Source organism: Notothenia coriiceps, unplaced genomic scaffold (assembly GCF_000735185.1).
Source record: "Notothenia coriiceps isolate Sejong01 unplaced genomic scaffold, NC01 NC01_scaffold00027658, whole genome shotgun sequence".
NCBI lineage: Eukaryota > Metazoa > Chordata > Actinopteri > Perciformes > Nototheniidae > Notothenia > Notothenia coriiceps.
Genome location: NW_011360359.1, coordinates 376,777 through 400,635, shown reverse-complemented (window position 1 = coordinate 400,635; position 23,859 = coordinate 376,777). Strand labels below are relative to the sequence as shown.

The 23,859-nt window shown below is 40.6% G+C and overlaps 2 protein-coding genes across 2 annotated transcripts in view; one reads left to right on the top strand and one right to left on the bottom strand.

The window, feature by feature from the left end:
* Positions 1 to 10,114, bottom strand: part of spega (striated muscle enriched protein kinase a) — a 39,624-nt gene extending 29,510 nt beyond the window's left edge. Inside the window, exons 1-2 of the mRNA XM_010785431.1 lie at positions 9,635 to 10,114; positions 8,443 to 8,937 (exon numbers count right to left, since the gene is read on the bottom strand). Of these exons, the coding sequence (XP_010783733.1) occupies positions 8,443 to 8,812 (370 nt within the window). The 5' untranslated portion in view covers positions 8,813 to 8,937; positions 9,635 to 10,114. The remainder of the gene's footprint in view (positions 1 to 8,442; positions 8,938 to 9,634) is intronic.
* A 1,433-nt stretch (positions 10,115 to 11,547) lies between these two features.
* inha (inhibin subunit alpha) lies at positions 11,548 to 23,809 on the top strand. Its single transcript, XM_010785426.1, has 3 exons — positions 11,548 to 11,867; positions 21,693 to 21,979; positions 22,678 to 23,809. The coding sequence occupies exons 2-3, from the start codon at positions 21,700 to 21,702 to the stop codon at positions 23,403 to 23,405; spliced, it is 1,008 nt and encodes a 335-aa protein (XP_010783728.1). The 5' UTR covers positions 11,548 to 11,867; positions 21,693 to 21,699; the 3' UTR covers positions 23,406 to 23,809.
* Positions 23,810 to 23,859: the final 50 nt, after the last annotated feature.

Below are 23,859 nucleotides of genomic sequence, written 5' to 3'. Positions count from 1 at the left end.
ACAACAGGGATTCAGCCGTCTTTTGTGCGTGGGTGTGTTTACTCTCCAGTCTGGCAGCAAGGAGGGGGGAGAACGAGAGAGGCGAATGCAAATCAGCCCGAGCCAGGTGTCTTTGTGTCTGAGTGTGTATCCGCTGATGTGAACAGCGTCCCTCTCTGACGTAGACGTTGCCTTTAAAGGGGCAATTCTCAGCTGGTTTGTTCAAGTCCCCCCCTCCTCTGCTCGATCTGCCTCAATCGGGAGCACACTCGGTCCAACAGGAGGTGGGGGGTTGGAAGTCTGAGCTTTAAGGAGGTGTGTGTGGGTCTTTATTGCGGCGATGAGAGTGGTGGATAAGAGGAGGAGGAGGAGGGAGAGAAACAACTGGCTTCAACGGAGCATGTTGACATAGGAGAGATGAGAGTTGGATTGAGAAGAGGGAAGAGAGAAAGAGCGGAGAGCGGAGGCAAGAGTAGGAGACGAGGGAGAAGCTTCAAGAGGGAGGAGGCGAAAAGGAGACAGATGCATAGATGAGAGGAGAGAAGGGATGAGATGGCTAGACATTAAAGAGGGGGGAAGGGCCAGTGGAATTGATGTGTTCTTAGAAAAAGGTGCTACTGAATACAAACCTCACATCCTTCCCACACTCTCTCCATTTCAGTCTATTCTCCTGCTTTCTTCTCTATTCAATGTAGCAGACCTCAGGATAGGCATTCATTATTTATATATATTCCAAGTGAGCTTTAAACAACGATCACGGTTAGCACAGCCTCAAGCAGTAGAGGGCTCTATTCACTGGGAGAGCAAATATATTTCCCTTATGGATTGGCAGGCACCTAACAAGCAGATCAACCCAAACAAAAAACACCTTTACAAATAATTAATGTATTTATTTTAAATGACTTTGATCTGAAAATAATGGTGAATTCATTGTAAAGTCCATTAAATGACATGTACACGCTAAACCATGATTGATCTGTATACACAGTGTAAATCAGAAAAAGATGATATTACAATTCCTTCTTCCAGTCATTTATTTTGCAGTTGTGACAAGAATATGCTCCTGCTTTCCACCATCCATCTACCTCCTCCTCCATACCTCCATCTCCATGTCTAAAAAAACCTCTCACTCACATGAATTGTTCTTTTCAGACACATCTGTGCTCCTCACACCTCCTCCAACAAATGAATCTAAACATAATTACGGGCAGATCTTCCACCATCTACTCAGAATCCGTGTCCACATTTCTGTCCCCGACTTGCTTCACTGAGCGATGTGCTTTTTAGCGTTGTTAAGTGAGGCATGTTACTATGTATTGCCTTGTGAACACATAATCAATAGGAGATTTACTCCTGCCGTGAAAAAGAAGTAGAATGATTTAGATCGTGGTCTCTATCTTGTTGCCTTTTTCTCGTTGTATTTTGTATCTAAATGACATCCAAAACTAAAGCCTTCCCTCTTAGACAAAAGGCAAACCTAGATGCAGCACAGTTGTAATTCAACAAACCTCCCTCTGTGCACTCTCGCCTGACTCCACTCCTCCTCCACCCTCACAGAGTGCAGAAATCAATACCAAGGCTGTATGCGTGATATGGGATACACCCCCAAGTAACAGTTTAAACGCCCTGGATCAATAACTCCATCATTACACAAAATTCCATGACCATCATCCAATGAGAGGGCAGATACGGTGGAGAGCATCCATTTTCTTGGAAAACTCTTTCACAGGGTTGTTTTTTTTCATGCTCACTAAAAGCCACAAAGAACAAACTTCAACTCATCTCTGGCTGGGATATCAAACAATATCAGCCCTTGAGAAAAGATAATTACATTCTATTGGTGCATGTCATTTGTCTTGCTCTGAATCTGGCTTCCTTTAAAGGCTTCCAAGGCAAAATGGTCCCCTGCACTGCAGTGTTCTCAGACATGGGAGTAAGCAGATCCTCGTTATTGATTGCTGAACTGTTTCAGACATGCAAATGCAAAAAACACATGCATTACTTTTGACTATAGTTTATGTTGAAGCGTCTGTAAAGTGTGGCTCCTGCGATACTAACGGAGATGGAAAATGAGTACACACTGAATGAGCTTTACAAACATTCAGGAGAGGTGCAAATTGGAGCGCGCTTCAGTTTAATTAGCTTAAAACAACAATAGAGTAAGCAGACTTCACGGAAAGCGATAGATTTTCTGACAGAGACTGCTTTCTGTGATGGATGCCTTCCGGTCACGCAGCTTTATCAGCAGCAGGTCTGGCATGATCTCTGTGCCACGAGGAAACACATTCTGCTGCTGTTACATCCTTCTCTGATGTTTCTGTACGTGCTATCAAACTAAACATTGGTCGGGTCAATAATGGGAAATGTAAGACTACAACCGCTACAACACAGACTTCATTCTGCACATTACAAAATGGAAAATGAATATGGTTCAGACTAGCTGCACACAGTGTTTCTCCATCAAGCAAGATTTAAAGGTCACCTATTATGCAAAATCCTCTTCTTCATGTCTCTTCTACATCAACACGTGTTCCCTCTGTGGAAAGAGATTCTGAAAGTTTCAGGAACAAAGATTCTCTCTCTTTTTGTCCTGATCCATTTCTATAAAAACCTGTCTGAAAATGAGCTGATCAGATTTTGGCCACTTTATGATGTCATAACGATTTTTTCGCTTGTGTAACCATTAGCCAATCAGCAACCAAGGTAACCCCCCTCCCCCCCCCACCCACCTGAATCTCCTCCTAGAGCACCATTGAGTTCTTTCTAACTAAATCTCTCTCAGAGGGGTTTAGGGAGGGGCTCCTTATTTTCATCTAAAGTAACAGACAGAGAATCAGCACTTTGGAAACAGGGCTGAAACAGAGGGGATTATGGGATGCTACAATGCGCGATCTGTTTGGTATTTGGAGCACACTTCAGAGACATGTTTTGGATATATCTGAGACCTATAATATATTGATGAAAAACAGTATAATAGGGGACCTTTAAGATTAGAGACCAAACACAATGACGCTTTGTTATTTGCCCCCCCCAATCATCCTCCCGAGGAAAATGAGTGATGGTATGTGGAAGAAGTTGGTGAGGCAGTTTGGAAATCCTAAATGACAGTGGCTAATGTTGACAGTCACACTGCAACCCGATCCTACCACCTAATCCTCCCCAAATCCCTGAGGGTCCCTGTGAATGGCTGTGTACCACCGGGATGGAACACAAACACACACTTTGCCAGACTAATCACCAGAGAAACAGCGTTGGCTTCACCCCCACATATTGCCTCAGCTGCTGATGATAATAGAAAAGATCATTAATTGTACTGTCTCCTTAATCCACTTGAACGTAATATTTAGAGAATGTGAAATCATCAAGCGGCTATAGATTATCTCTGCGCCAGGATGCCAATGTAAGGGTCGATAAGAAATAGTGAGAGCAGGAATGCCATGCTATATACGCTCCACAACAGACACTGACTGAGCAGATACATGGGTTTGAGTTTCAAATGCAGCACTTATGCAGATAGAAAACATTGAAATATTACTTTTATAGCCTTTGGAATTGCAAGTTGGAAGGCCAGTCCTTTGTTTTCGGTGTTTCATTAAAACGCCAAATTTGTGACATGAGAAATGTGGAGTACTTGCATATATACTTGAAGTTTCACTTATTATAACATCAGGCTAGGCTTGTTTTAATTTAGTGAACGTGGTACCACTGTAAACCAACCTTTATAAGCATCAGAACATCTTGTATTTAACCATTCCATGTGGTTATAGACCTGTCAATCATTTTTGGGAGTTTCTCTGGACTTAGAGGATGGGATGAGCCTTTGTTTACATTTTGATCGTGGAGTTTGCCCTTTAAAGGGATTACTACTGTATAGTTGGTATCTATCGACATGAGGATGGTTGAACACGATTGTACATGCTGTTTCCCAGCTCAAATGAAACCCTCACAATTTTTAAACAAAGAGTGACATTTTGAGAGAAAACAACAGTCTTCATTTAGCCATTTCTATACTTACACTATGACAAACAAGATTGATGTAGCGTAAAGCCTGCAGTAAAAAGCATTATCCATGTATAGCTTGGGATTTGTACAACAGTGCAAGGCATAGAGGACAAGCTAACTAAATCCAATTAGGCAGCGGCAATAACTGCCTCAAGTGCATTACCTTGTTTTCATTTCCATTACAGCTGTTCCACTCAGTTGCATTCAGTAAATACCCCTGCTACAGTGTGATCCTTCTCCTACTTGGACTTGGAGCATTTTGTTCCAACAAATATTTAGCATTGATACCTGCTCCCACTCACCTCTCTGTTTCTTGCTTCTCGGCCCACTCACGCCCTCCCGAGCGCTCCTCAAAGCTTTCCGTGCATCAAGCAGATCCTTCCGTAACATAGCTACTTCTGTGTGTTCCTCTAATAAAAAGCCACAAGATGCCCCAAAAACACGTATCCTTTATGGAAAGTCTTCCAACAAGTCCATCGAAACACACCACCAACTACCTCATAATGGCTCCAACAGGCCTATTTCTCCAAGGATCTTGTTTTGGTCAAGCCAGCATATGCTCTCTTAAAATGGCTACTTCATCTTCCTTATCCCACGTCTGTCTTTTTCCTCCCTGTCTCCCCCCAGTCCTCCCCAACTTTGACAGCAAGCCTTAGCAGTCTATTTCCAGTCTTGCATAGTACAACCCCTCCAGTTGTACTGTACTTTCCCTTTGCACCCCCTTTCACAGAGCCTGCCCCCCCCCCAGTTAGAGCAGGAGATTAAGCACACTTCTACACGGATACAAAACGACCTTTGCCGTCCTCTGTGGGTCACGGAGACTTTTTAAAAGTCCATTACAAGGCAGACATGTTGTAAAACACTGTTAAGGTTATGCTGCTATACATTACGAGACAATGGGAAAAAGGCACAAGTGAGGGGGATCTATTTCAGACGGCTGATAATCCTTGGTGCTGGAGGTGACAATAACACTGTAGCCTTGAATGTGTGTCACTAAATGAGTGTATGCTTTGTAATCTATATATGAATGTGATTATAGAACACCAGGGGCTTTTACTAAGACTGTGTAAGAATATCAAACGCTGACCACAGTCTGGGTGCAACTTTTATTAGAGCTGTTGTAGAACTGAGCCCTCTTTCTCAACCTGTCACTCTCTTTATAGACACACTTCCAGGTGATGTAACAGACCCTCTGGTATTCATATTAGGGTCCAAGCTGCTGGGAAATTGCATCTCAAATAAATGAACCGCTTTCTCCAACAGAATTAGTGCTGTATTTGACAGGATCTGATTGAATTGGTCTGTATATACTATTCACATGTTAATATGCTATCTGTTACTTTCAGTATTTTCCTTTAATGTACTTTAACCACATTTGATTGGATTACTAGCTGATGTAAAGAATTGAGATATCACTGCCTTGACATTTAAGCCATTCATTATTAAATGAATGCATTTGTTATTTTCTTTATATTAGCCCAGTGGATGTCCCTAAAGAGCAACTTCACATAAAGGTCTTTAGGCCCACCGGTTGGAAAACCCTGCTTTCAAAATATACATATATCTTTTTTTTAATCATGAATAACTGCAAGTCATGTCTGTAATCCTCCTGCGTCCCATATCCACAGTAATCTGATATTGTAAAAGTGGTTTAAAAAACTGCATGTGACGGATGTGCTGCTTTTTCAGAGCTTCTATCAAACTGCTTATCGGGCCCTTAGAGGCCTCACAGTATGTTAATAAAATGCTGTACGCCTGAGGGTGACGTCAATAAAGTGGTCTAGACCTGTGACACAGCGCTACTCTGGTTTCTGGTTGGTCTGGTCTCAGGGTGATATCTTAAAGTGACAGACATCCAACTGACTCACTCAAAAGCAGACTGGACAGCCATTAAAACTGACCACACACGTGTGTAACTGCACAATAACAGACACCCACACAGATACACACTCACTGCCTTTCCCCTGCCCCGGCATACACACACAGTCTCTCTTTCATCACCGTGACCGTGATTGAGTGTGACAGCTCCGCATCTTGAGCGTGGTGAAGCTATAATTATCTGTGATGTCTGCTGGTGCAATCGGAGAGGGGGCCGGCGGCATCCACACATCAGTGGAGTACGAGTCCTCTGGCCTAGCTCGGCACATACCGGGCCATAAATACGCACAAGGAGAGAGAGACGAGGTAGGAAGGAGGCAGAGGTCAGAGATAAAGTGAGACAGCTAGGAACCAGAAAACAGAAAAATATTTATTTTGATGTCTTTTACCAGTTTATCATTCATGTGCATTTATCTATTGCAAGAAACACAGAAAGGAGGCTTTTTCGAAGTCTCTTGAAGAAACACATAGTAATTTACTGCCCCTACAGTTTCAGGTGTCGGAAATACGGACAGCTGTAATGTTACGCATGCATTTCTTATTAGGACATTACTCAAGATCAAAAACAAGAGTAATTGCTAACATGACATCAATCAAGTACAACAACACAAGACATAGCAAACCAGCTAGTGTTAGTACCCGGCCGGCTTGACCCCCGGTTCTGCCTTTGCTAGCGATGTAAACACCAACACTTCCCCTGTGCTCCAAGAGCCCAATTAGATGGATTTAATTAGGGACAAGAAGGATAAGGGTATACCATCTGTGCTGTCTCGTAGCTGTTAAATACATTTTAAACATAACTCCAGCTGAAGTTAGCAGACCTAGATAAAACAGGTGAAAGAGCAGAAATAGGCACTGAGGAACAGAGGGGAAAAATAGGAAAGTAGCGCTGAATTGAAGTGAGAATTTGAAAAAGTAGAAGAGCAAGACAGAGAGGTGCTGAGTGATATGCCAGCTGGACTGTGTGTGCCAGCTCATAGTGTGAGAGCTACTGATATGTGAGCTCCACAGGCCAAGGAAACACCAGCACCATGAAATGTAGCCGGCATAACAATGATCTCACTGAATATCTGTTCAGTCTTCTACGCACTTGACACAAATGGATGACGCAAACCGGCAGGAGTTTTTATTCCACTAGATGTGATGTCATTATTCTTGAAAATGCATTTCTCATCCAGCTCTAAAGATCATTAGAACAACTGTATGTGTATCAGAACTTTGACAAAATAAAAAAAAACACCTCTCAATTGAATCTGAGGTTTGGATATAATTAAGTACGGTGTCATGGACTGCTACACAATGCAACTGCATGTTTAAACTAAATACTATCATATGTTGACTATATTTAAAAATGGATTTCTACATTTCAAAAGTGAGCTTAATATGTGTCAGGAAGTTCTGTTATCTCATTCCAAATGCATGTTCTCTTTCATTCTTGTTGACGACATGAATTCATAAAAGCCATTACTACAATAATAAACTAGTTCACTAAAATATGTTGTGTAGTATGCCTTTACAGCAAACAAGGACATACAGGGCTTAATGTGACAGGGCTCTGGGATCTACTTGTCTTGGAGTTATTTACCGTGGCACAGAGAAGAGTTGAGCTAAAAAAAAGACTAAAGCTTCACTGACAAATGCTATTCTTATCTCTGCAAGGCAGAGGTGATAAGGTACCCTGGGAAATACTAGACAATCCATTCAAATCCACCATGCAAGACATCTTAGTGATTCCCTTCTAAGTGCTCTGCAGCATGGAGAGCACTGCATCTTCAAACTAAGCTGTTAGCTTATGCTCCAAATTGTTTGTGCACTGAAAAGGGGAGCAATATACTAAGAGTTTGAGACACAATAAAGATAAGGGGGAGGGGACAGACAAGAGAGTCAGCAATGTCTGAATTAATGCTAATAGAACAACCAACACAAAGGACTTTTGCTAGTTTAAACTGTGGTCATAACATCAAAAAGCATGAACTTGGGCTAATACCAAAGCTTCAATACAAAGCCGTTTCAAATGCTCAGATCGATGATACAACTGATGAGCGTTGACCTAAAGATCTGTCATACAGTCTGAGGATTTGTCACAGTTTGAATGTCTTAAACATGACTTTGCCCAGGCTTTGGGGAATTTCCCCACGTTTCCTGACTTAAATTAGACACAATGTATCCTAACAGGTGCACCAGGTGCCAACATCGTGCCATTCCTCGGGCTCAGTAAACACCAACAATCAACACCCCAAAGGTTCAGCCGTGCAGCTACAGCAAAGGCAGGTGTCACTTCTCTCCTCCGCCAAGTCTCTACTTACATACACAAGCTAATTCAAGTATCTCACAGTGCAGGTCTGCAGAAATGGAAGACGAGTTTATTGCCTGATGATCAAAACAAACTCTTGTATCTATAATTGTTTGTGAGCTTTGACTGACAGGGATGATGTTTCAAGGAATCAAATAATAGGCAAGGTGTCAAGAATGCCATTGAGTCTATTTGAGGACCTGTTTGGGGTCCACATTAACTCGTTTGAAAGAAAATGTGATTGAAGCTTCCTGTTGAAGAAAGAGTCATTCCGTTAGGGTTGTGATTACCTTCACCGAGGTCCATGATGGCCAGTACAGCGCTGCAGCTTGCCTCTCCCAGCTCGTTGGTTGCCATGCAGGTGTACAGGCCAGCGTCGCTCATGCGGCAGTCCCGTATCCACAGCCCGCCTGCATCCTGGGCCTCTGATGGAGGGAGCGGCTCATTGTTGTGGTACCAGGTGAGAGTAGCTTTTGGAAATCCTCCCACGGACACCCTCAGTCGGATATCACAGCTTGTTCCTACTGCTGCTTTACGGAGTTTACGGGTGAAAAATGGTGCTGTGGGCTCTGATGAACCAGTATCCGGAACAATCTTGTCTTTGGTGATTTTGGGCCTCTTAGATGGGAGGCCGGGACTGGATCCTGGACCATCAGCCATCTTGATTTCTTTTAGACTTCTTTAACCTTTTCTGGTAACTGATTTCGATGTGCTGCAGTTATTCTCTGCCTCTTCTGAAAGTCTCCATTGCTACAGATGTTTGAGCTGGGCTGTTACACTGAGTACTGTAATGACCAGAGCACATCAGAATTAGATTTAAAATATGTTTGAGAATATGATACAGTTTGACTACATACACTTCTTGTTTGTTGATGTGCTTATCAGATACAAAATGACATCATTGGTGGATTTTTCAAATGAATTAAAAACACACATTTTGACATTATTGTGACAAATATTTTACAGTGACAGAATAATAACTTCATAATAAAAGAATGACAGCATTGGAGTGCAAAAAGCTTACTGAATTGCTACCTGAGAAAACAGTTACACCATGTATTATATTGTGACATCAACTGGGTATTACAGCTTTGGTTTTAGGTCAAGATGTGTTTTCCAAAGCCTGACAAATTGGGAAAATGAAAGTGTGAAAATAAAATAGGTGGGGTGGCCTAACTAGAGCTATCCAGTTGCATTATGGGAAATGTCAGATCGTTTTTGGAGTTTGGTCCCTACTGAGGGACAAAAGTCAAGATGTCTCTCTTTATCTGTCTCTTGCAATGTCATGAAAACTTTGAAAGTGTACTATATTTTTGTAAATTTGTCATTTGAGTTCATAGAAATGCCATTATCAAATAATACATTTTCGTTTTTGGATTTGCTCCCAATGTTATTTCATGGGTTTGCACTAATAAGCTGATCCAAAGCATTTCTTAAAATAAACTTAGCCCGATATTAGAAAAGAAATACATCTTAACTCACCCATTAAAGCCGAAAGGAATCCATCTGGACATCCCCGCAAAGTCCAAGGTAAAGTAACAAGATCCGTGGAGTGAAGTATTTCATCTCAAACCATTTGCTAAAGCCTGTGTCGCTACGTGTCCTTTAGCGAGCACTGGCTGGAGGTGTAAGTCCGCCCTAGATCATGTAGCATTAGCAGCCACTGCCTTGGTCCCTTTCAACAGCTTCAACCCCGGTGAAGAGAGGTGGGACACAAAGAGAGAGAGAGACTTTTTTCCCAAATGTCAAAGCACTCAGGCCCTCTGCTTTAGTGTGTTTTACCTACCTTTGAATTTTTACATTTTTTAAACCTTTTTAGGCCTCTTAGTTCTTAAATCAGTTCATGTTATCTGTCTCCCTCTCTCCCATCTCACTGCTTCACCCCCAACTCTCTCAGGTTGGGAACGACAGCTGCACCACAGATAGGTCACATTTCTTGGGCTGCCAAGTATGACCTACACACACACCGGCACGCACGCAAGCTCCCACACTCCAACCCTTTTAGATAATGTTATCTACCAATATATGTGAGAGTGTGTGTGTGTGTGTGTTTGAGAGAGACAGGCAGAGACAGCATGCGAGTGACAGTTGGAGTTGCTATAAAAAGAAAGTCTAAGAATAAAGACAGGACAGTGATTCATACAGGCAGTGATATAACACTACAAGGCAGTATAAGTGGTTGGAACAGTTGTAGTAGACACAATAGGATAACATGAGTCATACGTTTATTCACCTGAAGCCAATTTGTAGTGTTCTTATCAAATCATTTGATAAATCCTTCCCCTTTTTTTATACTCAGGCTTTTGACAAATCTATCCTCTTGAAAGCAACAAATAAAGTGTCAATATCATCAGCATAAAATCACTATATATCCCATTTATCTGTGATTATCTGATAAAGCGATTTTGATTCGTCCTTCAAAAAGAGTTATGCCTGCAAGAAGATATCATAACATTACATAACGTGTCTCTTTCGTCCTTTCTGTTACCCAAGGTTCAGTCACTCATGATATAGCACGTTTCCTCGAAATATGCTCCCGTGCAATTTTAGCTCTTCAGCAATTGAGTAATCTAATAAATGAACCACTGCAGGAAAAATAAGGCAATATATTTAGGTTTGAGTAAATTAAATACCGTTAACATATCCTCATTCCAATGAAAACCTTTCCTGTTAACGCATTGCTGTATCAGGCTTCTTAAAATACCTGAAGTTTAATTCTGTCTTTCAGATCTGACTAATCAAAATGTTGCTTAGCTAATGAAAATAAAAAATACAAGTTTGAGAAGAGTGTGCTGCAGATACAAATGTTTGTCACAAATGCTCACATTTAAAAGGAGGGAGTGTTAACAACAATTAAAAGACAGTTTGGCTTTAAGCATGATTACAGATACTCTGCTTGAATATATACAATATGGCAGATGCTATTCAATCACACATTAGATACTGTACGACCTATCTGCAGTGCTGGGAGAAATACTTAGATCCTTTACATAAGTAAAAGTACAAATACTATGGTCTTAAAGTACAACAGTTATAGCATGTACTTCAAGTATTAAAAGTATGCAGTATGCTCTTTTCACAGTATTATATATCATGGTTGTTATATTATCCTGTTTTTATACATGTAAGAGCACTTTAGTGTTGTAGTTTGTCAATGTGGACCAAATGTAGTTACTAGAAATACTGTGTAGATTAGTAATACTGTACTGCATTAAACCATATGAGCATATCAGGTGTTTCAAAGTAACTATGAGTGTTAAAATAAATGTAGTGGAGTAAAAAGAACAATATGTCTCTGAAATGCAGTGGTGTAGAAGTATAAAGTAGCATTAAATGGAACCACTATTGTACGTAAGTACTTAATACAATACTTGAGTAAATGTACTTACTTTTCACTGCCTACCTGTTTTTTAATCGAGGTAAAGGTGCGCGGAATTTCCACTTTACGCATGCGTCAGCGTTGCATGAAGCTACATACATTCATACATTGACTTTTATCCCTTTTTAAGCCACAGTTTTGCTGCAGAACTAGATTATAGTTTACTACGTTGTTTACATGTGATGCGTTCAGCAGCTGAGCCTCTCTGCAGGAAAGAGTCACTCTGGAGGAAACACCCCGGAAGTCCTCGTGCAGCATGGCGCGGTGTGGAATAACTTGTTGACATTTTACCTTCAATACAAACAGCCTGCGCATTCTGCTAACCCGTCAACATTGGTAAGTAAATACTGCTTGCAGACAGCGTTGTTGTTTAACGCGTGGGTCAGGTTTACTCACTGGTGCTAGCTCAGAGCTAACGGCTAGCTGTTTCTACAACAAGTCCTCTCCTGTCAGACTGAGGCTCTGATGACGTCAGCCCAGGTGAGCTAAAGGACTCAGAGTGTTTAAACAGTTCACTTTGGACCCGCCATTAAAAAAGAGAAGAAGAAGAAGAACAGTTCACTTTAGTCTCAGTTACCTCAGTGGGTATCACACGGTTCGGTCATCTATGTAAACAAATATTTATGTTAACAAATATTTCCAATATTTATTTACGACACAGTACCAGTCAAAAGTTTGGACACACCTTCTTATTCAATGGTTTTTGTTTATTTTAATAATTTTCTACTTTGTAGATTAATACTGAAGACATCAAAACTATGAAAGAACACATATGGAATTATCTAGTAATCAAAAAAGTGTTAAAATATCCAGAATAGGATTTTTATTTTAGATTCTTCAAAGTAGCCCCGTTTTGCCTTGATGTCAGCATTGCACCCTCTTGGCTTCTCTCAGTCAGCTTCATGAGGTCGTCACCTGGAATGTTTTTAAATTAACACGTGTGCCTTGTCAAGAGTCAATTTGGGAAGGAAGAGCAAGAGTTACCTCTGCTGCAGAGGATTAATACATCAGAGTCACCAGCCTCACAAACCACAAATTAAAGCACCTCAGATTAGAGCCCACATAAATGATCACAGAGCTCAAGTAGCAGACAAATCTCAGCATCCACTGTTCAGAGGAGACTGCGTGAATCAGGCCTTCATGGTCCAATTGCTGCAAAGATCCAATACTGAGGATGAACAAGGAGAAGAAGAGAATTGTTTGGGCCAAGAAATACAAGGATTGGACATTAGAAAGTGGAAATCTGTACTTTGGTCTGATGAGTCCACATTTGAGATTTTTGGTTCCAACCTATCTGTCTTTGTGAGACGCAGAGAAGGTGAGCGGATGGTTTCTGCATGTGTGGTTCCCACCGTGAAGCATGGAGGAGGAAGTGTGATGGTGTGGGGGTGCTTTGCTGGTGTTACTGTTGGTGATGTATTCAAAATTTAAGGCACACTTAAGCAGCATGGCTACCACAGCATTCTGCAGCGCCATCCCATCTGGTTTGTGCTTACTGGGACCATCACTTGTTTTTCAACACACAATGACCTCGTGAAGGGCTATTTGACTTAGAAGGAAAGTGATGGAGTGCTGCGTCAGATGAGCTGGCCTCCACAATCACTGTGCTCAGCACCTCTGGGAAGGCCTTCAAGAAGGTTGGGAAAACATTCCAGGTGACGACCTCATGAAGCTGACTGAGAGAAGCCAAGAGTGTGCAAAGCTGTCATCAAGGCAAAAGGGGGCTAATTTGAAGAATCAAAAAAATATATATATTCTGGATTTTTTTTAACACCTATTTGTTTACTAGATAATTCCATATGTTTTCTTTTATAGTTTTGATGTCATCAGTGTTAATCTACAATGTTGAAAATAATTAAAATAAATTAAAACCTTCGAATGAGAAGGTGTGTCCATTCCAAACTTTTGACTGGTAGTGTAATGTAAAAAATAGAGTTTAAAAGGGGAGTGATTAGTAAAATATGCATAAATAAAAAGAAAGAATGCTAACTAGGTAACGTAGATGAAGATAAGAGAGAGGAGTTTATAAAATAAACAAGTTTAAATTATTTGTTATTATTTGTGATCATATTCCAATGATTTTTGTATTATTTAAAAGTACACGGTTCTGTTTCATAGTGTGTTGAGAGATGTTTCAATAGATTTCTTAATTTGCCCTCAAAGTGCCCCAAATTGATGCTTTTAACTTCAACATTTAAAAAAAAAACCTTCCATGCCCCCGGACCCCCTAGAGGATGTGAGGTCCACCCCTGAATAAACAGGTACAGGTTCACATGGATTGGATACTAAATACGTGTCCACATTTATTATACACACTACAGTATGTCCTTATGTTTCTGATTTGGTAGTACATTGGTCTATTATACAGACTTAAAATTCCTTATTGACATTTTTTATCACCATAGTCCCTAAATGTTTGTAGAAATGCAGGAATTGGGATACAAATGGAGAACATCTTTCTGGCGGAGGACCCGCAGAGCCCCTGTTTTGTGTCCCCCCCACTTCTCAAACCAAAGTCACACCCCCTTGGTTGTCTCGATCCACTTCCGTGTTTACAACCTCACGATGGCGTACCGTAACCACTACGGTTGTTTGTAAAACACTACATGTACAGTGGGGCAAAAAAGTATTTAGTCAGCCACCAATTGTGCAAGTTCTCCCACTTAAAAAGATGAGAGGCCTGTAATTTTCATCCTAGGTATACCTCAACTATGAGAGACAGAATGAGAAAGAAAAAAATCCAGAAAATCACATTGTCTGATTTTTAAAGAATTTATTTGCAAATGATGGTGGAAAATAAGTATTTGGTCACCTACAAACAAACAAGATTTCTGGCTCTCACAGACCTGTAACTTCTTCTTTAAGAGCCTCCTCTGTCCTCCACTTGTTAACTGTATTAATGGCACCTGTTTGAACTCGTTATCAGTATAAAAGACACCTGTCCACAACCTCAAACAGTCACACTCCAAACTCCACTATGGCCAAGACCAAAGAGCTGTCAAANAATATATTTTCTCAAGAAACATCAACATGATTTTTTATGACAAATCCAATAATACGTTTGTCACGGTTTCCTAAACTATGAAATTAAATCAAGCCATTCTACATCAGCTCATCTTCTACTCATACTTCAAATAAAGGGTCCAAAATATCCTCCTCCCCCACTGGTTTGAGTGATTTGAAGATGATAAAACAGCTTTACATTTGTCAAAACACCTAAAGGAGATGATAGGGCATCCAGCACTAGGGGCAGGTCCCAAGCCGGAGCCCTTGGGGTGCTAGGGGGACACTGCCGNACCTTTAAGTACTTAAGTTGTTGAGATTTGATGGGATATATGTCCTCACTTGTATGTGGTACTGTACTGTTCCATGTGGTGTGCAATGTTGTGCTTGTGGCACAAGCACAACATTGCACACCACATGGAACAGTACAGTACCACATACAAGTGAGGACATATATCCCATCAAATCTCAACAACTTAAGTACTTAAAGGTGGGGTAGGTAATTTTGGAGAAATTAGCGCTAGAATTTGAAAATACACAGCCGGAAAAAATCTGCCACTTCCTTACAGAGCCCCTACTCCAAAACACACGAACGCGCACGTGACCAATGAGGGCACGAGATAATTTTGTGCACAGATGGAAGGCTGACAGGCAGGTCGGCCATCCAGTTATTTTAGCCGGGTCGGCTAAAATGATTGGTCGTGCTTTTTACAGTAGGCTACTACGGCTTCCACAGATGAAATCTTTTTATGGATTTTTTGTCAAAGCACTTAAGATTTTCATTGCTATCGAGATGTTAAGAGCATTCCATGGAATATAACAAAAAGTGTATCTCGAGCCGGATTCTCAAACTTACCTCCACCTTTAATGCAGAAAGAATACATTTAACTACTCTAAATATTCTATAAATAATGAAAAGGGAAACAATTACCACGTAGAGAAATACAGCAGCCATCAGTCCCTGAGATAACATCAACCCTTCTGTACGCTTTACTTTTTTGACGAAATATNAATAGGGAAAAAGGCGCGGCTTATAGTCCGAAAATTACGGTACTCTAAATATTCTATAAATAATGAAAAGGGAAACAATTACCACGTAGAGAAATACAGCAGCCATCAGTCCCTGAGATAACATCAACCCTTCTGTACGCCTTACTTTTTTGACGAAATATTTGTTTCCCGAGGTCAAGAATATTTAAAAATGCACAATAAATACCTGAAAAAGTAAATAAAAAAACTCGTTTTTAAAATGTCTTAAACCAGAATAATCCTAACGCTGTCTTCCCTCTCTTCATTTCTCCCCAAGATGAGTGCAGAGTTTCTGGAACAAATCTGAGGACGGCCGGGTTTCTTCACTTCTTCTCTTCTTCCTCCACTCGTGGTAAAGTATGGAATTTAAAAGTCTTAGTAAGCGCAAACCTTTAAATGTGTTCAGAAAGTCTTAGGAAATTAAAAACTTTTACTACGCCATAAGTAATTTATTGTCAGAAAAAGTCATAGCATAGTGTGCCATAATAAAAGTCATAGGAAAGTCATAGCATATAGTATACAAAAAATGCATAAGAATGATTAAAAGTCACAAGAATTTGATTACAATGTTTGTCAAAGAGAAGTTACAAAAAACAATTACATTTTTCATAAAGAGTTGTTTAAAAAGTCAGAGCAGAAAATCATTAAACAGCAAAAAGACATAGAAAAGTAAATTAAATTCACAATAATTAGCAAATAATGTCCTTAAAATGTGAAATGCCTTTAAAAAATCATAAATAGTTTCTAAAAGTCATTAATAATGACGTATAAAATACATTTCATTCTTTTTTTTTTTTTAAAAGGTGATTATTACTCGTCATTATAAATATAACTTAAACCTTCCCTCTTTGTATGACCCAGTGGCTCACCTGGTTGGGCAGGTGCACAGTGAGCCAGGAAGAATCCTAGATGCCGGGGTTCGAAACCCCCCTGCGGCTGTGGTGCTGCTTTTCAGGACCAAAAGAAGCAAAAAGCTGAAAAAAAGCAAAAAAAAAGATTTTTGCTATTTTGATCCTGATCTATTCATTCTGCTCTCCTACACTGCCTGCTCTTCCTGCCTCTCTTATCCTACACTACCTGCCTCTCCTATGCTACGCTTACTACCTCACTTACTATGAACTACCTGCTGCATCTGTGCACTACCTGCCTCACTTAGTATGAACTACCTGCCTCATCTACTGTGCACTACCTGCCTCACTTAGTATGCCTAACTCAGCTACTCCGAGTCTCGAACCCCGTACATGCTAAGCAGCAGACCTGAACTCGACACCGGCGCCTTAATGCCGAGAACAGACCCAATCCGGCCACCAACACATGTACATGAAGACCTGTGCTCCGGGCGCATTTATCTTCTTCATTTGGAGTAATGAAGAAGATAGCACTTTAAAAATCACTATAGCTCACGAGGACTCGAACACACAACCTCAGACTTTCTAACCTGTCTTCTATCCCTCTGAGCCAACTGACCAGTGACTGTTGCATCTCATTTGGTAAATTCATTCTCTACTTTGGATGGTTAGACTGTGAACAAAGTGTAAACTGTAAACTGCATGGACCTCATGAGCATCGAACCCAAGACTCCTGCTCACCTGAGCAGCGCTGTATCCCACTGAGCTATTTCATTTGTGAAAGTCTAGGTTGTTTGGTAGATTATGTCACAATGAAAATGTAAAAAAGGAAATAGAACAAGTTATTGTGCAGTGCATCCAATAAAACTATCCTTGTAGGTATGTCATACAGTTGTGCCACCAACATTTTAAAATGAAAAACTCTTCTCTACGCTTTTTTCACACCATTTTGGATGTTTTACCTGAAAACCAGTGCAAATAAAGAGGATTGAACAAAGAACCTCCTGTCTTCAAGGCAGTGTTTTATCCCAGTCTGCCATTTGACCTGGGACAATACCTTTTCTCGTTTAGTAATTGAATTCTGCACTTTGGGTGTTAAACTTCCAAAAATCTATGCACCTCATGGGGATCGAACCCAAAACTTCAGCTCACCTGAGCAGCGTTGTATCACTCTGAGCTATTAGNAGAGAACAGTTTGACATTAACATCTGGTGGTGGTGCCATTCCTTAACATACTATACTATGACTTTCTTCACATTGACTTTGTTTCACAACCTCTACCAAGAGACACTCTCTACCAGAAAACTGACAGAGTGCTCAGGTCGTTTAGCTCAGAGTGATATGAGAAGGATCAGAAGACCAGAGGTTGTGAGTTTGATTCTTAGAGGGAGCAGTGATATTNACTTACAAGGACAGTTTTTTTCAGATGGACTGCACTATGACTTCTTTTATTTCCTTTTTTACATTTTTATTTGTCTGATGATCTACCAAACAACAGGTCTGACCTGTTGTTTGGTAGATCATCAGACAAATAAAAATGTAAAAAAGGAAATAAAAGAAGTCATAGTGCAGTCCATCTGAAAAAAACTGTCCTTGTAAGTATGTTACATAATTGTGCCGCCAACATTTTTTGAACCCTCAACCTCCTGTCTTCAAGGCAGTGTGTTATCCCTGTGAGCCATCTGACCAGGGTGGACTCTGTGTCGCTTGGTAATCTAATTCTACACTTTGGGTCTTGGACTTCAAAAAACATTTGTACTGTACACCATTTTGGATGTTTTACCTGAAAAACCAGTGCAAATAAAGAAGAACCTCCAGTCTTCAAGGCAGTGTTTTATCCCAGTCAGCCATTTGACCTGGGACAATAAACCTTTGTTTGGTAATCTAATTCTGCACTATGGGTGTTAAACTTCCAAAAATCTATGCACCTCATGGGGATCGAACCGAAGACTGCAGTTCTTCAGAACATCACTCCATGCTATGAGATCTGAGATAGGTCTCTGGTAGAGTTTGTGTCACAACCTCTGCATGTTTGACTTTAAAAACCTAAGTAACGAACACACAACATCAGCTCTACTGAGCTTCCTCATAAGTCCATGAGATATGAAATCTCATAGAAACAATATAATAACCTTTCAAAGTCATTTTCTTTGTGGTCGACCCAAGTAGGAACCAAACACACAACCTCAGCTCTACAGACCACACATCTTCCACTCTGAGCTATATGACTGAACACACTTCACAGTTGTTAGGGACACATTTGTTCTTCTTCTGTGGGAAATTGGATTTATAAAGTTACTGCACCTAATAAGAATCAAACACACAACCTCAGATCTTCTAACCTAACATCTATCACTCTGATCTGTATGATCAGATGCTTTCCATATTTGTGTTAGAGCTTTTGATTTCTTCTCTCTTGGTGTTGGATCTAACGATACATTGATAAACATATTGCACACTGTGGGAGTTGAACTCACAACCTCATGCTTTCTGAGGGCTTCTTTATCACACTGAGCTAATCCATCTGACAGGCAGTGTTACATAGAAATACAGCTAGTATGCAATAAGAGCAACTCATGAAATAAGTCATTAGTTTAGGAGTGGAGCCAAAAAAGTCACATTACCTTAATAAGAATTGAACTCATAACCCTAAAGCTTACAACGAGCAAGTTTGCATTAAAATGTTCTTAGTAGGCTTATCTTAGTACGCTGAGGAGTGAACAATAATGTAATACAAACAATCACCTCTTAAACTTTATTGCACGGTCATTTTATTTCCTAATGCAGGTTTTTAGGGCTTGTGAACACAGAGTATGAATATAGAAATGAGGCATAGAGGATCAAATAAAGCAGCAGTCTTGTGGCCTATTTTAACACAGTTTTTGAGCAGCATAAAATACAAAGCATTGAAAAACATCCTTGAGGGGTCATATTTACATAATAAAAACATGGGAAAAAGTTGCATGTGATCAATGCAAATCAATACAGGCATGTGTGAAAAATGCACAGGAGGCAACAAAGTGAAACACCGGTCACACCCAAGTAAATAATGGCTGTAATTATGTTTAATGTCTTCTTTCACAGCTTTTCATAAACATATCTTATAAGCCAGTAGCCTATATGGACAGTGGCAATACATTTAATTGTAATAAGCAAATCATAGAAACAAGATTACAAACCATCTCCAAAATTAAATAATCACTATCTTACACAGTCTCAAAATGAATTAGGATCTACTTAAACACCATCAGGCCCACCTTGGATGCAAACTAAATTAACATTACAACTATGTAAACGTTGTTTTTGAAATATATAAAGGCAACAGCTTTAATTTTTTTAACTTTATATAGTGTATGTAAATGTGACTATTTTTTCCTGTGGACATTTCTCAGTTCAAGCCGAGCCCCTTGATCCACTGAGACTCTGATAGAAAGTGCCACCACACGTTCAGCTGAGTTAATGGATGAGTGAACTTGAAGGACCCGGACACGCTTCAAATCACACTGAATTTATCCTGCTTTGACTTTGAGGAGCTGTTGCTGTGGCAACAAGCCCTCCAGCCAAAGAAGATTGCAGTTTATATCAAATTAAACAACAAAAACAGAAGAAACTAAAATCGCCCCTTTAATCCTTGTAAAGTATGCAGTTATTTGAACAAATAAACAGTGCTTATATTTTGTATTTACCCTCGAGTGGAACAGCAGAAAGCATACAAAATTACAGACATCCCACATTATCTGAAGGAACCCACTCACTGCCATGACCTGTGCTGTTTTGGCCAAAAAACATGAACTGTCAAAAAACACACACTGATGTAGTACTTTGTCGCCCTCTTGTGGTGAAGACAGGTAATGGTAAGATTAAACATTACACACTGACAATTATGACCAGAAGCATCACAGCTACAAAAATAATACAAAATGTAAACACATCGACGTTCACTTTTAGTAACTTACACTGATCCATAGAGACAAGTATTACAAAAGGTATCAAATATTTTCTTATTTAAAGCATTAATGGTATTTTCCCCTGTTATTCGCCTCTATGTAAAAACAGTTTGACAATAAGAACTAAACAAACAATCACATTAAGCTAATTTGTAAGCTTCAGATGTGCTCATATATTATTAAGCACTTTTGAAGATAGCAGTAACTTATCATATAGTTTAGCTAAGTGGCTAATGTTAGCTAACAGTAGCCACGTTTAGGTATTTTGCTGAGTTTGCTAACTTTGGGAAACCTGTGCTGCCGTCAGACTAGCGTCCCTTTCAGCATTTCAAAACGAACATTTTAACAAAAACGAAACAGGAAGTAAACAAAGTATGTTTCTCACCAGTTTGTTGTTTCCTGCTCTTCTTCCCAGGCAGGCAGGTCATCCATGTGTTGCTTTTGTTTACAGGCAGGAATTAAACACAAATACCACAGAAAAAAACTGATGACAATGGACAACAATGAGGAGGATGAGGATGCTCAGTCCTGATGTCATTTTCTTTCCAATAATACCACAAAATGCTATTAAAACGTTAGAATAGCAAGCATACCCAACACTAAAGACAATTTGTTAGTTCAATATAAGGCTTGTAGTAACACCTGGTCTTTGTCCTGAGTAAAAAATGTTGAACAAAAACAGTTGAAACGTTTTCTCTGAGACCGATTCATGGATCCAAGGCCGGGCAGATAAAGAGGTTTCCCTAACAGTACACAAATACTTGTGACCATAACCAGGTGTGTGTTAGATATGGGCGCTATGATAAGTCAGAATTTGCAAAGCTGACACTTCTGCAGCCTAAAAAGTTTGCTCTACAGCTAATACCTACCAGGAGGTCAATCAATGATGTTTTATAATTAGGATTATGGAAGAACATGCATACTAAATACAGTGAGGCATATTCACTTATTCCTAAATCCAGCTCTGGTGACTTGACACTAACTGCACAGTGTAATGTTAAAACGATCCCTCTGTGCATTGCATTAATAATGAACAATTTGGCATTTAATAACACTGCAGGAAACAAAGAAAGAAAATAAAAACAAGCAGAAGGGAATGTCCTCTGATACGGTGTGAAACAGATAATGCAACATCCCACCCGTCAAGGCCACTCTTTGCAATCTGCCATTTGTGTGTTGGCAACAGAATGCTTTGCGTGCAGACTTCCCTCAGACACAGATATCTGCAGAGACAAACAAATGTGTGAGAATCAGGAAAGTTACAGAGGAGAATCGGTTTTCTGGAGCTGATTGGACCATAAATCAGACTTTTTGGTTGCACCTTTCTCCTACAGTGCAGTCATGGTGTCCTGTGCTCTTTTCATCCTCGGCCCTCTGTGGGTCCACATTCTGGGACATGCATGCAGCGGAGAGGATCTGTCCCGGGAAGAGGTGTTGTCCTGGGTCAGAGTGCGGGTCCTGGAGGGCCTCAGGCTGGAGGAGCCTCCTTTAACCCCAGTGCAGGCTCCAGATAGGGACCCCGCACCTCAAAGGGCCCCCAGGGCGAGCAGGGCAACGTGGGTCAAGCCACAAAGCAGTCCGACGCAGGAAACATGTGAAATTATTCTCTTCCCAAGTTCTGGTGAGAAATATGCAGTTTTTTTTTTTATAACAAGAATAACGCTCCTAAAACTTTTAACACCTTATTTATGTACTTGCACTCGCCAAAATTCCCTCATTTCGGATCATGGAATTGTGTCAAATAATAGGAATTGAAGAGATTCAGATTTTTATAGACTCAAATTTTACACACCCTAGTTCTATAACGAACACAATGGACAATTACATTTCAGTTTAGCACTGTTACTTATATTAACAAAACTGTCCAGTTCACACGATAATACATTTTAGATACTCAGTCTTCATGTCTTATAGGATGCTTGAGAATAAGAATGGACTAAAAGTGCAGCAAATCGATTTGGTTTTATGCCGTGTTAGTTTTGTGTCTAGTTGTAATTGTTTTGTGTCGAGTTGTAGTCATTTTGAGTCTCGTTGGTTATAGTTCCTTTGTGTCTTTTCTTGGGAGTATCTGTTCTGCATCTCTTTCTAGATGTGTATGTCTCTTCGGAGATGTTTAATGTTTCCTTTTGGTTAAATTCAAGTCTCTTTCTGGTTGGTACGTGTCTATTTTGAGTGTCATTTCGTAGCAGTTGAGGTCAGTAAAAAAAGGTCTTAGGTTATGACCTCCTGTTTGTGAAGGATGTTTAGACAACAAAAGGCGAAATTGCCCCAATAAAAAGCTATAAAACGTCCCTGACTGCTGTCTCATCTCTTTTGCAGACTCATCCTGTGCCACATCTGACTCTGCAGAAACCGCCAGCAGCCACTTCACATATTACTTCCAGCCCTCCATGAACAGCCAAGAGACTTCAGTCACGTCTGCCCACTTCTGGTTCTACGCAGGCGAAGGAGCAGCCAACTCCTCCGCCCAGCTGTTCATGGTGACTTCAGCTCAGCAGCTCCATCAGGCGGCGGAGGCTCCTTCAAAGACGAGCTCAGACGGGTGGACGACCTTTGACCTGGAGGAAGACACTCTGGCCTCTGTGGCTGAGGGCCCCTTCCTGCTGCAGGTCCGCTGTCCAGCCTGTCAGTGCAGCAGCAGTGAACCAGACCACACCCCCTTCCTCCACCTCCACGCTCAGCCTCGAGGTCCTGCCCGCTCCCCCCGCAGTTTCACCATCCCCTGGTCTCCTGCTGCTGTGGAGCTGCTCAAGAGACCCTCTGAGGAGCGACTCGGCGACTGCACCAGAGCGGAGGTCCAGATCAGCTTCGAGGAGCTGGGCTGGGACAGCTGGATCGTGCACCCCAAGGCGCTCACTTTCTACTACTGCCAGGGGAACTGCTCAGCCGAGGGTCGGACCGCCACCATGCTGGGGATCAAACAGTGTTGCGCCCCGGTGCCGGGGACCATGAGGTCCCTGAGGATCACCACAACATCCGACGGAGGGTACACGTTCAATTATGAGACCCTGCCCAACATCATGCCTGAAGAGTGTACTTGTATGTGACATCTTAAAAGGCCAGTTTACCCAAATAACAAAAAAGGATTTCCTGTTTTCTACAGTCTTTGAAAGATAATGAAACTGCTATCTAAGATTGAATCTACTTTCTACCAACAAAAGGGTCCCCGTGTTACTGAATAAATCTTCATATACAATTTAAAGAGATTGTTATTGGACCATTTAGAGTTTTCCTTTTAAATGCCGTATTTTACAAATGAGTGTTATTAGCATTTTTATCGTGCATTATTTGTATTTAGCCACAATCTGTAAAATACCTTAAGGCCAACATTGTATTGCTTTTTTATTGTGTTCTGATACGACCTTTAGAGGGCAGTATCGGCCTATTTTTAAACCATTTTACTTCATATCTTGTCTGACTTCTGTTGTATATTATTATTAATAAATCATTGATTTAACCATGTTGTGTTCTGCTTATACCACAAGTTAAAATGTTTAAGCT